Source organism: Myotis lucifugus, unplaced genomic scaffold, assembly GCF_000147115.1.
Source record: "Myotis lucifugus unplaced genomic scaffold, Myoluc2.0 scaffold_196, whole genome shotgun sequence".
In the NCBI taxonomy this organism is placed as follows: Eukaryota; Metazoa; Chordata; class Mammalia; order Chiroptera; family Vespertilionidae; genus Myotis; species Myotis lucifugus.
The window spans coordinates 1889217-1902184 of NW_005871244.1; the positions used below are offsets into that span (position 1 = coordinate 1889217).

Genomic DNA, 12968 nt, shown 5'->3' on the forward strand with positions numbered 1-12968 from the left:
AGAGGAAGGGAGGAGAGAGAGATAGAAACAGCAATGATGAGATAGAATCATTGGTCAACTGCCTCCTGCATGCCCCACACTGGGGATTGAGCGTGCAACCTGGGCATGTGCCCTGACCGGGAATTGAACCAGGATCTCCAGGTTCATGGGTCGACTCTCAACCACTGAGCCATTCTGGCCGGGCTGCCCTTGGACTTTTAATGGGCAGACCTTAAGTTCTCAACAAGCCCTATAAAAATAAAGGTGGCAGAACCCAAGAAAGAAGTACCTCCAACAACTCTGAGACAAAGGCACAGCAGTAGCAAGACAGTCTTACCTCCTCTCCGCCCCCTCCAACTGCTTGATGACCACTGGAGGGGCAGGCATAATTTATGCCTTCTCATGTATTTCAGCACAGTCTGGTCCCATATGTCATTGTGCCTGGGAAGGCCTGCCTCAGGTCCTTAAGACGATGGGCACAATGTTCCACAATCCTGCCTGACCACTGTGTATTACAAAATGTTCTAGCAATCAGTTTGGTCTGTAGCCCAGCTGCCTGGGGCCAGGCTGGATGACATCTATGCAAACTCCAAACCAGGTTCCTCAAAGAAAACTGAGCAAACAGAAGACCTTACCATTTCTATAGAAAACTCAGAGGTAGCAACTCACCCCTGAGCAGCCACTTACCTCCCTGACTGGCTGGTCTTCCTGTTTCCTGTTACTGGTTTCCATTTGTCCCCAGGAAATTCCTGCAAAGCAAAATTCTGATAAGTTAGGGAGCTCTGAGCAGTCAGGTATCTAGATGGCCTCAAAAATGTGAAGAGTTCAGAAACCTGTCCCTGGCCAGGTCCCCCGGATGGTTCCTTCTACTCTCCCATGCAGGTAGAGAAATATGTACCTGGAGGGCTGCCCTTCTATAAGGAGGCCTGCTGAGCTGCTGGGGGCATGCAGAGACCAAGAGAGCACTTAGGGATCTTGACAGTGTAGTCTAGAAACTCGGTGTTTCCCTCTCTTTCTCCACTCCCCTCCCAAACCACGTTTAAAACCAGTTTAGCATGTTTGCTGTTTGCTCTGGCTCTTGTAAAGGAGGTATTTTTGTTTGTTCTGCCTGGTGAACCTGCTCTCTCCTTTTTATTCTACCAACATAGAAAGCATCTTCTCAGAAGCCCTGACCCTTGAGGGGGCTTTGAGGCCTAAATTAGCTCTTGCTGCTGCAACCCTTTCCCAGAGTGAGGCAGAGGGAGATCATGCATTCCAGCACACTGCAAGGGCCCTTCCTCCTCCCAGATCCACTGGCAGGGGTTGAGGTGGGCTTACCTCTGGGGAGCCTGAATGCTGGGTGCATGTCCCCCACATTACAGGAGTACATTCTTCACCCTGTGTATTTTTTTTTCCTTAAGGGCTTTGCCAAAACAACTCTGTCCCCTCTCCATGTGTGCCATTTGTAAAAATATCCCTCCCTTCCTATTCTAGCTCCAAACCTAATACAAATTTGCCTTTGACATTCTCCCTGGTTTTGCTTTCAATACCTTCTATCTAGCAACCCAGAGCTTAGCCCAATGGGAATGCACAGGTATTCCTAAACCTCAGTGATGTTCCAAATTCCCTTTTTCTCTAATGCTATTATTGGTCCCATTCAAAGTTTTATTACCTTTGCCCCAGTAAAACAAAAAATTACTCCCTTTTTGGACTAAGACATCTGGTGTCAGTCATACTGGCTAAGATACTTAATAGTTGTGCTATTTGAGAGGAACTATGTCACTTCCCTAAACCTCAGATTCCCCTCTGGCAAATAAGGACTATGCTATCTAGCCTTGCTGGGTTCCCAGTAGTGGGAATAAAGTGGGATCTGCATAGATAAAGCCTAGCACAGTGCTCAGCAAATAGGAAACTCTGGATGTTGAGTGCCATGGAGAGGATGAGGTTACTCAGCTTTTACAGGATCAGAGCAGTCCCTGCCTGGAGTGTGTCATGGTAGAGCAGCTCTAACCACTTGGTAGATTTCAGACTCTGCCTTGACACCCTTGTGAGATGTCCCTGCCCTCAAAGACATATTACTTGCTCAGCCACAGTGGGAGCCAGGATTTCCTGTCCATGCCCTGTCTGGCCCTATGGGAAGTGCTCAGTAAATAGCAGTGGCCAAACCAAACAAAGTCCTGTCCCAACTCCCAACCTCCCTCATAGATTTACTTTTTTTCCTGAGCCACTTAGGTTGCTATAAATTGCCCACATCCTTTGAACTAAAGAGGTAGTCACCCCATGGCTTGGTGCAGATGGGAACTGACTGTGGTGAGGACTTGCTGCCCCAATGGAAGATATATTACTAGAAGGTGTCCTGCCATACTGGAGAGAGCCTGGGCTTTGCAATCAGCCTATGGAGAAACAGTGTAAGTCAATTAGGAGTTTGGCCCTGAAGCTAAACTATATGGATTCAAGTCCCACACTTGCCCTTTACTAGCTATGTGACCTCAGGCAAAATACACAACTTTTAAAAATATTATTTCCCCCAGTTATTTAATGGTGTGATTGTGATAATAACATTACCTATTTCTTGATTACTTTGAGGACTGCATGAGTTGATACATGTAAAGTGCCTAAAGCCATACCTGGTGCACAGTAGACACTCAAATGTCAGTTATAATTGTTCAGATCCTGGCTTTGCCACTTGCTAGATGTGTGATCCCTCTGAGCCTCAGTTTCCTCAGCTGTAAAATGGGATCCTATTATAACTTATCTCATACAATTGTTAAATGAAATAACCTCAGAATATATGGAAAACTAACTGGTGTGAAGTATGAGGGATGTGTGTACTGATTTTAGTTCCCTTAACAGCACAAAACAGGAGCCAATTACCTCTTGAACATCTTCCAGGGGCCATAAGGAGGACATCAGCCCTACTTCACACAGCCACCATCACAACTACCTTAGTCGTGTGAGCTGGGGTATTCTAATCCATGCTATAAGCTTACTCATGTCTGGGGGCAGGGTGTGTTCAGGTGGCTGGGGTAAAAATGAGCATGAAGTGGCTCTTAGATGGTTATACACATGTCTGAAAGGCTAGTGTATAAGCAGACCTGTTTAGCTAGTCTAACAAGCATTAGGAACTCAATGTGTCCCTCCCTCAGAGTGCAAAAGGAGGCCTGCATTGGTGCTGCCAATAGATACAACCTGCAAATTTCACCTCCTTCCTTTACAGAGTTATTGGCCCTGGGCTGACATTTCTGTAGCTATCATCTTCTTAACCCCCTGCCACCCTCCAACTTCAGTACCCTTTCTCTATTGTCTATTTGCAGGTTCTTCTTTTAGCAAACAGTTTCTCAAGCTAAGCCAATCTCTCCCTTTATTTTAAAAAATAATAACTCACACTTATAAGATGATTACTATCTGGCAGTTACTGTTCCAAGTGCCATACACAAGCTACATCATTTAATCCTCAAAACCAACTTGTGAAGTAGGTACCATTATTACCTCCATTTTTAAAGTTGGAAAACTTAGAAATTTGAACCTTGGCAGTCTGATTCCAGCATCAGTGCCCCTAAACCATTATTTTATATTTCCTCTCCTTTTTTCAATATGTTATTATGGATATTTTCAAGCATACAGAGAGTTGAACAAGTTTCCAATTAACACACATGTATCCACCACCTAGATTCTACAATTAATATTTTACCACATTTGCCTTATCACAAATTTCTCTATTCACTCTTCTATCTATCCACCATCCTATCTTAAATTCCTTATGTATTTCAAATTCTTACAAACAACTTTATCCCCATAAAATTAAAAGCTTAAATGAAATAGACAAATTCCTTGAAAGACAAACTACCAAAACTCATATAAAAAGAAACAGACAACCTAATGACCCTATTAAAGACACTGAATTTGTAGTTTAAAAACCTTTCCACAAAGAAAACTCCAGACCCAGAAGGCTTTGATAATGAATTTTATCTAACATTTAAGGAAGAAATAATGCCAATCCTATACAAACTCTTCCTGAACATGGAAGAGGAAGGTATGCCTCCTAGCTCATTTGGTAAGGCCAGCACCTGGCATAAAAACCAGACAATGACATTATAAGATTACTATAGACTATAATCTTTGATAAACATAGACACAAAAATCCTGCCTTTGACCCAGTGATCCCACTTCTGGGAATATATCCTAAGCATCCCAAAACACCAATCAGAAAGAATATATGCATCCTCATGTAGCAGTATTATTTACAATAGTCAAAATCTGTAAACAGCCCAAGCACCTATCAGTAGATGAGTGGATAAAAAAGTTGTGGTACATTTACACAATGGAATACTATGCAGCTGTAAAAAATAAGGAAGTCTTACCATTTGGAACAGCATGGAGGGACCTGGAGAGTATTATGCTAAGTGAAATAAGCCAGTCAGAGAGACAAATATCATATAATCTCACTAATACATGGACTCCAATGAACAAAATAAACAAACGAACAAAATGGAATCAGAAGCCTGAATACATGGAACAGACTGGCCTGTGCCCAAGGGGAGAGGGGTGCGGAGATGACTGAATAAAGAAGGTGAATGAAATAGCTAAAGAACAAATATGCATACCCCATGGACACAGACAAAAATTTGGTGAAGGCCAAGGAAGGGGAGACAGGAGAGGGTGGAGGTGGGCAAAGAGGGGAGGAGGGGAGCTCCTGTAATAATGTCAACATTAAAAATTTTAATTAAAAAATCCTTAAACTATGAAAAAATCAAATCTAGTAACAACGTGAATAATATGTCCTGACCAAGTGGGTAATACTAGACTGGTTCTTGTTTCAAAAATCAATGTAATTCACCATATCAGTAGACTCCTGATAAAAGCTCTCATTAAACTAGGAATAAAAAGGAACTTCCTCAACCTGATAAAGGACATTTACAAAAACCTACAGCTAGGCCCACCAGTGTGCCTCAGTGGTTGAGCATTGACCCAGGAACTAGGAGGTCAGGGTTTGATTCCTGGTCAGGGTACATGCCCAGGTTGCAGGCTCGATCCCCAGTAGGAGGTGTGCAGGACACAGCCCATCAATGATGTTCCTGTCTCATGGATGTTTCTATTTCTCTATCCCTCTCCCTTCCTCTCTATCTAAAAATCAATAAAAACATATTTTAAAAAACTCGATAGCTAACATCACAACACTGAAAGACTGGAAACAAAGCAGCAATATCTACTCTCACCACCTTTATTAAACCATGTATTGGAGGTCCTAGACAGTGCAATAAGTTCCCCCTCTCCCCTAGAAAAGACATACACAGTGGACATATTTAAAATTATTTCCACTTGCAGTGATATGACTATCTATGTAGAAAAATGTTTAAAAATTTACCATAGTATCAAGACCACTAAGTGAGTTTGAAAAGTTTACAGGATACAAGGCCAATACATATGATTGAATTGTATTTCTATATAATAGTAACTAAGAATTTTAACTTGACATTAAGAAAACAATACTATTTACAATACAAAAACATAAAATCTTAGGGATAAATATAACAAAATATGTGCAACATTTGTATGCTGGAAACTTTAAAGTAAGAGAACCAATAGACTTCAAAAACTTCAGCATAAATATCATTAAATAAAGTTCCATATTTGTTTATAATATTTTAAGGCAAAATTTACTTCTAGTGAAGTGCACAAATATTAAGTGTACATTTATTGAGTTCTTATGAATGTATACACCTGTGTAACTCAAACTCTTATCAAGATATAGAATATTATCATCATCCAACAAAATTCCCTCATGCCTTTTCCCAGTCAATCTCTGGGCCGCCTCCCATAGGAAACCACTGTTTTGAATTATTTTCCATAGAATATCTGTTTTAGTACTTTATATAAAAGGAATAACAGAGTATATATTCTTCTGTGTAAGGCTTCTTTCACATCTAAGGTTCCTTTATTCAAAGAATATGTATTGAGCAATTTCATACACGAAGTCATTCAGAAGCATTTGCCTATGCAGCAACAGTTCAACACAGGAATTAACTTCTGGTTTGAATGCATCAGCCAAAAGGTGGCACTAAGAAAGCCACGGAGAAGGAATCTGGCAGTGAGCTGGTAAAGACTTAGGGGGTCCTCCCAGAAATACCTTGGGAGATGGTGGTAGCTTATGTTAGGGCGATAGGTCATAACCAGGTATAGCAACAACCAGTCTAAACCTGGGTCTCTGACAGAGAAAGAAATTGGAGAAGAGGGGGAAGGATTTGTCCTTTAGAAAACCAGACAGATCAAATCCCTAAAAGCAAAGCCTGGGGGGCCATTTGCAAATTTTGGAGCTCCAAATAGTTTTAAAGCAGGAAATGGAATCTATGCTGTTTTGTATCAAGTACTGCTCTGACACTCTATATACACAATCTCATTTAATCCTCACAACTGATTTATGAGGCAGCCATTAGGAAACTCCACTTTGGTGATGAGGTAATAAGACTTTATTTAGTACTTGGCATTTTATGAGATAAAAATTCATTTGTCCCTTTAAAAATCACATAACTGCCAATTTTGGTGGTTGAATGACTTGCTTAAGGTCACTCAAATACCAATTATACAGCCAGGGTATAAATCCAAGTTTGGTCCATTTCATGAAGCAAAAGTTATTTTATTCTAACTCTAAAGATGAGGTAATTGCAATTTTGATAGCTGAGTGTCATGCCCAAGGTTAGTAAACTACCATATGGTGGAGCCAAGACTATATCGTTTTAAGAAATTATAATTGTTTTCAAATGATTCATCTTGCTTTCTCCTTAGAAAGAAAATAGTGAAGCTCACCCATGCAAGCACCAAGTCCTCACCTGCACTGTTGGCTTCCTGGGTTTCCAAGCGTTGCCAGGTGCCAAGCTGCTGTCCTCGAGGGTACTGTGCTGGGGATTATGATAGCAAGCTGAACACCGAATGCATTGGTGGTGGTGGCACCGGCAGTTGTAGCAGTTTGGCATCATGTTTCTCTTTCGCAAAGCAGGGCAGATCTCCCCAGAACAGTAAATGCAAGGGTCATGTACTACAGCTCCCTGGACACTGCAGGAGTAAGAGCAGGTCCTGTGGTAATCAAAATCACCACAGTGCAGTGGCTTACAACACATGGATTGTTCTAGTCCTTTGCTTGCAAAACATTCTGAGTAAGTAGGAGTTTCTGACTGAAGGGATGACATGAAATGATATGATTGGTCTGTGGCATGATATTGTTGGTCTGTGGAATGATATGATTGGTCCATGGGATGGCGCCTCAATTCCCTATAGCTGGAGCTCTTTGGCTGGAAATTTTGCTCTATAGGTTTTGGTCTCTGGGTAAAAGTTTTATTACTATGAGTGGTTAAACCTGGCAAATGAGATGTAGATAGGGATTTGCTATTCTCTTCAAAGAACTTTCTTCTGTCTGCAAAGGGCAAGAGGATGGCTTCCTCCCCAGCTTGGGCAGTAGAAGCCTTCAATTCCTTGTTATCTCCTGGACTGGAAGAGCTTTCTGTGGCTAGTGCCACATGCGGCTGCAGGTTGTGCTCTGGAGACCATCTCCAATGACCTCCACAGACTCCACGGTGAACACTTGTTTTCTCAGAGTCTGAAGAGGATGAATCAGATGCTTTCCACCAGGTGTTCAGACCCAAAGAGGACTGGCCAGGCCTCTGGCTAGGGCTCATTCGGCCCTCCAAGCCTATCCTAGATTCATGGCTCTCAGGGGCTTGGCTGAGGCACTCTGAAGACCTAGCCCTAAGCATCATGTTCTTGTTAAAGAGCTTATCTCTGGGGCTAGGTGGTTTTTTATATGAAGGCAGCAAAGGTGAACTAGAGGCAGGAAGGAGAGGACTTTCTAGGGGCTCCTCGGCCTCTTCTACTTGCTCCTTAGTGTCACACAGCTGTGATAAGGGACTCTTGCTTTTATGGAGCTGGGCCTTCCTCCTCTGAATTTCATTCCGCAGGTTGGTAGCAAAACGCTCACTCTTCCGTCGGTTTTGGATTGAGCGTCCCCGGGTCCCTCCATTTCGCCTACCACCCACCCGGCTACACTCCTTGGGCTCGTTGTCCCCTTCTTCAGTTGCCTCTGTGGTGCCAGCTACTTTAGTGGTTGAAGAACAGTCCCTGGTTTGTTGAACAAGAGATCCAGAGGCAGAGGGCTGCTGGCTGGGCAATTCATTGCCTGCTCTGTTTACTCTGTTTGGATCCTGAAAACGTCTTTCTGGAGGATGTCCATCAGCTTCTTCATGAGGGGAGCTGCTTGACCTCTGGTGTCCCGAACCCATAGGCCTATCATCCACTGGCCTGGTCTTTCTCTCTTTGCTGGGCTGGTCCTGGGTTCCTCCTATAGGGGGACATGGACTTTTCTTTCCTGTGTGGCTGCTATGCAATGGGGACAGAGTCCACTCATGCCCATCCTGTCCAGTTGGGAGCTCCATCCCCTGCCTACCCCTAGTATCAAGGTGCATATGCTGCAAGTGGGATGCAAGCAGCTGTTCAGGGGCACTATGGCGATGGCCTGTGGGTCCTGTGAGGTGTGGAGGGCTGCCAAAAGAAGAACTCTTAGCTATCTCTGCTGAAGCCTTGCTGGGTGGGCTGGAATCATATGATTTTTGAAATCCAACAGCTTTGCTTGAGGCCTCCATCAGTAAGTGCTCAGAGCCCTGTTGACTGGATTCAGGAGGTTGGCTGAGCTCACAATTCTGATGGCCCTCGTTTGTCACTTGGTCTTGTCCACTAAGGCAGCAGAACCTGTGAGGGTTCCTTGGGCATAGCTCAGTATCTAGGCTTGGTTTCTCCTTCTGTTGCAAAGAGTCCATAGGCTCAGAAGCCCTGCGCTGCTCTCCATTGAGGAGCTGGGCTCTGGAGGCCTGAAGACTGTCTCGCCTCACTGGAGGTTGTGGTGGGCCCTTGGCGGCCTTGGCAGGCCCTGAGTGGTGGACCTCCTGTGGGCGGGATGACATCTGGGAGCTGGAAGTCAGCTGGCCCCCATTGGTGCGCCGACTACCTCCTGAGGTCTCAGCCACATTAGGTCTGCCATTAGGGGTCTTAGTTAACGCTGGGCCTTGCATGATGCAGTCTGTAGAGGCTGGTTCCTCTGGCCTAAGGGGAAGGGCACAGTCAGAGGCATTTGAGCTGGCCGAGAAGGAGCTGTAGGCTGAGTCACGCTGGTTAGGGTACATGTTCTGGTCAATGGGCAAGAGGTGACCCTCATAGGTGGCTTGGCCTGGTTGTTCCAGGCTCTCCATGCTGCCAATGGAGCTGCTTTTCTCAGTGCTGCAGTGCCGGGAGAGTGGACACCACTGCACACACACGTCACTGTAAGACACAGGGCATTAGTTAGCCAAATTACCAAATCCTTTTCCCACTGTGGCCAGCCCTGCCATGGAAGAAGGCAAGACAACCCAGAGGCACCTATGCCACCAATGAAAGTGAGATACAGCAAGAAAGGAAGTAAGGGAAAGAGATGGACACTGGGGTGCTACGGTGATGTGATAAAATGGGAGAGAAGCCAGCATATGGAAGAAGGATGGGGCAAGATCCCAAAGACTAAAAAGGTGAGGTCTCCATTGGGGGTTATGTTCTGCTTGATGTCAGTGAATCTAGAATTGCTTCTGACCTGTCACTGTTCCCAGGGAGTCAGCGTGGGCTCTCTGCCAGGAGATACAATCACAGATTATTAACATTAGAGAGGGGCCTTAAAGGTCTGATTCAATTTCAGAAAACCCATTTTGAAAATCAGTGGCTCTCAAATTTGAGCATGCATCAGAATCACGAGGAGAGAATATCAAAACACAGGTTACTGGACCTCATCCCCAAAGTTTTAGGTCTGGATAAATCCTGAGAATTTTTGCTTCTAACAAGTTGCCAGATGATACTGGTGCTGTTGGTCCAGGGACCACACCTTTGAGAACCACTGGTATAAAGCAAGCCCTGCAAAGGAAGTGATTTTTAGGAGGTTATTTTTTTCAGAAGATCACTCAGTTCTAGCATGTGGCCCAGACAGGGCTGGAATTGAGACATTTCTGGTTTTTTTTCTTGACAATAGTAATCCTGACCATTTACCAAGGACCTACGATGTGCCAGGCACTTTAGAGTGTCACATTTCAAACTTAAGGCAAGAAATCATCTGCATTTTACAATTAAGAAAACTGAAGCTTCAAGAGGTCAAGTAAAGTGACAGCCTCACAAAGCTACTAAAGAAGCAGAGCTAGAATTGGAACCCAGGCCTCTGTAAGTCCATTGTCTTAGCTCTTCTACTTATACCATCTGTTAAATGGGACTATAGTAATATCTGAATCAGTAGGTTGATTTGTGAGTAAAATTAGAGAGTAAATGTAAAGCTCTTGTCACAGCCTGGGCACCTAGCAAAAGTTCAATACATGGTAGCTGCTGCTCTCTTGATTGCTATTTCCGTGACTATTGTTATCGGCATCCTCTTTACTACTAATATTGATAGTATAGTCGCCCTGACCATGATGCCGCCCTCATTCACCACGATAAAGGCAAACTAGGGAGACCAAGTAAAGGGACTAGGGTCAGACACAGTCTTGAATTTTAAATATGATTTCCCACACACAAAGCCAAATTGAGCCAAGTCATGCCAGTAACTCCTATGACTAGAACCCCAAAGGTTGCAAGCTGCTCTCAGAAAGGCCACAGTTCAAAAAGCCAGAGCTGAGTAGTGGCAGGAGCTCATGAGACTTTCAGATCAGTCTCCCATAATTCTTGTTCCCTGCACTGCCCCTTAACCACTCTGTTCCCTTGACCTCTGGGCTAGAATCTTTTAATTCCTTGTTGGCAAGGGGACCTGCTACCCACCCCACCACCCTTCCTGCTCAAAACAACCACACCCCCACTCCAACAGGAACCAAGTTCAAAATGTGTTTCTGTGTATTCTTCTAGAACAAAATTGCCTCTGGCTCTGCACTAAGCCTATGGCTTCCAATGCCAAGTAAAATCACTGAGTGGGAGCCAACTCAACCTTGAGCTTCCCTGAACCTCTTCAACAGAAATCCCTTCTTGGACGATCTTGTTGTGGGAGGGAAAAGGCAGCTAAGGCCAGCAGCTTTACTGGCTCTGAGCTTGCTGAAATAGTTGTCTACCTCTTATGGGAAGTTGTTTCAACAACAGACTATACCACACTCTCTGCATTGAGAGATACTCACTGCAAATAGACCCTATTATTCAAGGAGATCACATTCTGCAGGTTTTTGGCTTGGTGACAGAGCTGATGAACACTGGATGAGATTGCCAGTGAGTCATTGTAGACAGGGAAGAGGAGCAGAACTGAGCCCTGGAGCCCTCCTCCATTAAGAAGAGGTGAGGAGGAACCACGGAAAGAGACTGCAAGAGAGCAGCCGGTGAAACATATGAAAAGCAGGGAAATGTGTCTCAAAAGCCAAGTAAGTTAAGTATTCAAGGAAACATTTTCCAGAAAGAATGGGACTGGCCCAAAGTTACAGAATTAGCAGCAGACTAGGACTAGAATACAGATTGGACTCCCATTGCATTTTCCATTATAGCACTCTGGGCTCTATAACATCCAAAAGGTACTAGATCAGAGAAGAAGGAGTGATCACATTACCTACCCTCCAGACCACCTTGAGAGGAGAGTTCCAAACTCACCTTGTGTTGCAGCCGGAATGCCAGGACAAACTGAAGGCTTCAGAAGGGACATGCATGGTGGTAGCCGCTTCAGGGCATCCCTCCAGCAGCTTGGCCACATGCCATGAGTGCGGCCTACTGACAGGGGCGTTTCTCCTACAGCAAGAAAGGGACAGGAAGTCAGCTTAGAGAACCAGAGCTGAAATCACTTCCCAAGCAGCTTCCGCCCCCACCCCTTTTTTCCCTAAAATGAAGTACAACATCTTGCAAGGAGTTGGCATAGGAATATTAATGGTCCTCTTCAAGTCCTAGTACTCAAATCTCTTTCATCCCAAAGGGTGATCCCTGGAGAAACAAAATGTTAGCTTCACACAGCTATTGTGTTCATAGGTGTATCCCAAGCATGTACGGCGATGCCAAACACATAGTAGATGCTCAGTAAATATTTGTGGAATAAATGAGTGTTGCTGACCAATGAACAATGACTCTACCGTAAGTTGTCTCTGAGGAAAAAAATCAATCTGGCCAATCTTTCCAATTTTCTCTAAGAAAGGAATAAGCCAGTGATTGAGAAGTTAGAACAACACCGGGCTTCAAATTCTCCAACCTTTGCTTATTCATTTGATAAGAATTTGTTGTATGTTTACTGTATACCATCTGTTTATAGCTCTGGTGACACAGACATGAATCAAATATAGTCTTTGCCCTTGAGAGTTACAGATTAGTGAACAAGACAGAGTTATTCAAATAAAGAGTGGTTAAAGGCCTTGAGAGAGTAAAGGATAAGAGGTGAGACACCTGAGAATGTAGAAAAATGGTGCAAAGGAGCCCCAACTCCTGCCAGGCAAAATAGAATAATGTGGTGAAAGGTGCATGCTAAGCTGACAGGAGATTTCTGCTCAGCAGGTTAGGGGTGAATAAGAGAAACAGGTCTGAGGCCAAGGCTCTGGATGCAACCACAGGGTCTGTCTGGTGCTGGAAGCTGAAGCAATAACTCCTGAACACATTGGCTTAAACAGGACCAATCCCTGTCCTCTGATATATTTCATATGAATAAATTCCATACTTGGATGTGGATAAGACTAGTACAGAGAAGAGCACACATGGGGCATGGGTAGTGCCAGAAGATAAAGAAAAGATTGATGAGAGAGAGAATGAGAGAGGGACAAAGGGAGGAGGGGGAGGATAAGGAGAGGGAGAGAGGAACGAAGGGAGGACGGGAGGGAGGGAGGGAGGGAGGGAAGGAAGGAAGGAAGGAAGGAAGGAAGGAAGGAAGGAAGGAAGGAAGGAAGGGAGGAAGGAAGGAATTGGAAGGGCCAGGTAGATGATAGAGATAAGAGGGAAAGATAATACAAAGAAAAACAAATGACAGAAAAGAGAAAATCATGAGAATGATTATAGAGAAATACATAGTGAGA

At 44.1% G+C, this 12968-nt stretch overlaps 1 protein-coding gene across 1 annotated transcript in view; it reads right to left on the reverse strand.

Moving 5' to 3' along the window:
- The window catches only part of SHROOM4 (shroom family member 4), a 199024-nt gene that overhangs the window by 35368 nt on the left and 150688 nt on the right, over positions 1–12968 (reverse strand). The window contains exons 3-5 of the mRNA XM_014463015.2: positions 11572–11706; positions 6786–9261; positions 667–728 (exon numbers count right to left, since the gene is read on the reverse strand). Of these exons, the coding sequence (XP_014318501.1) occupies positions 667–728; positions 6786–9261; positions 11572–11706 (2673 nt within the window). The remainder of the gene's footprint in view (positions 1–666; positions 729–6785; positions 9262–11571; positions 11707–12968) is intronic.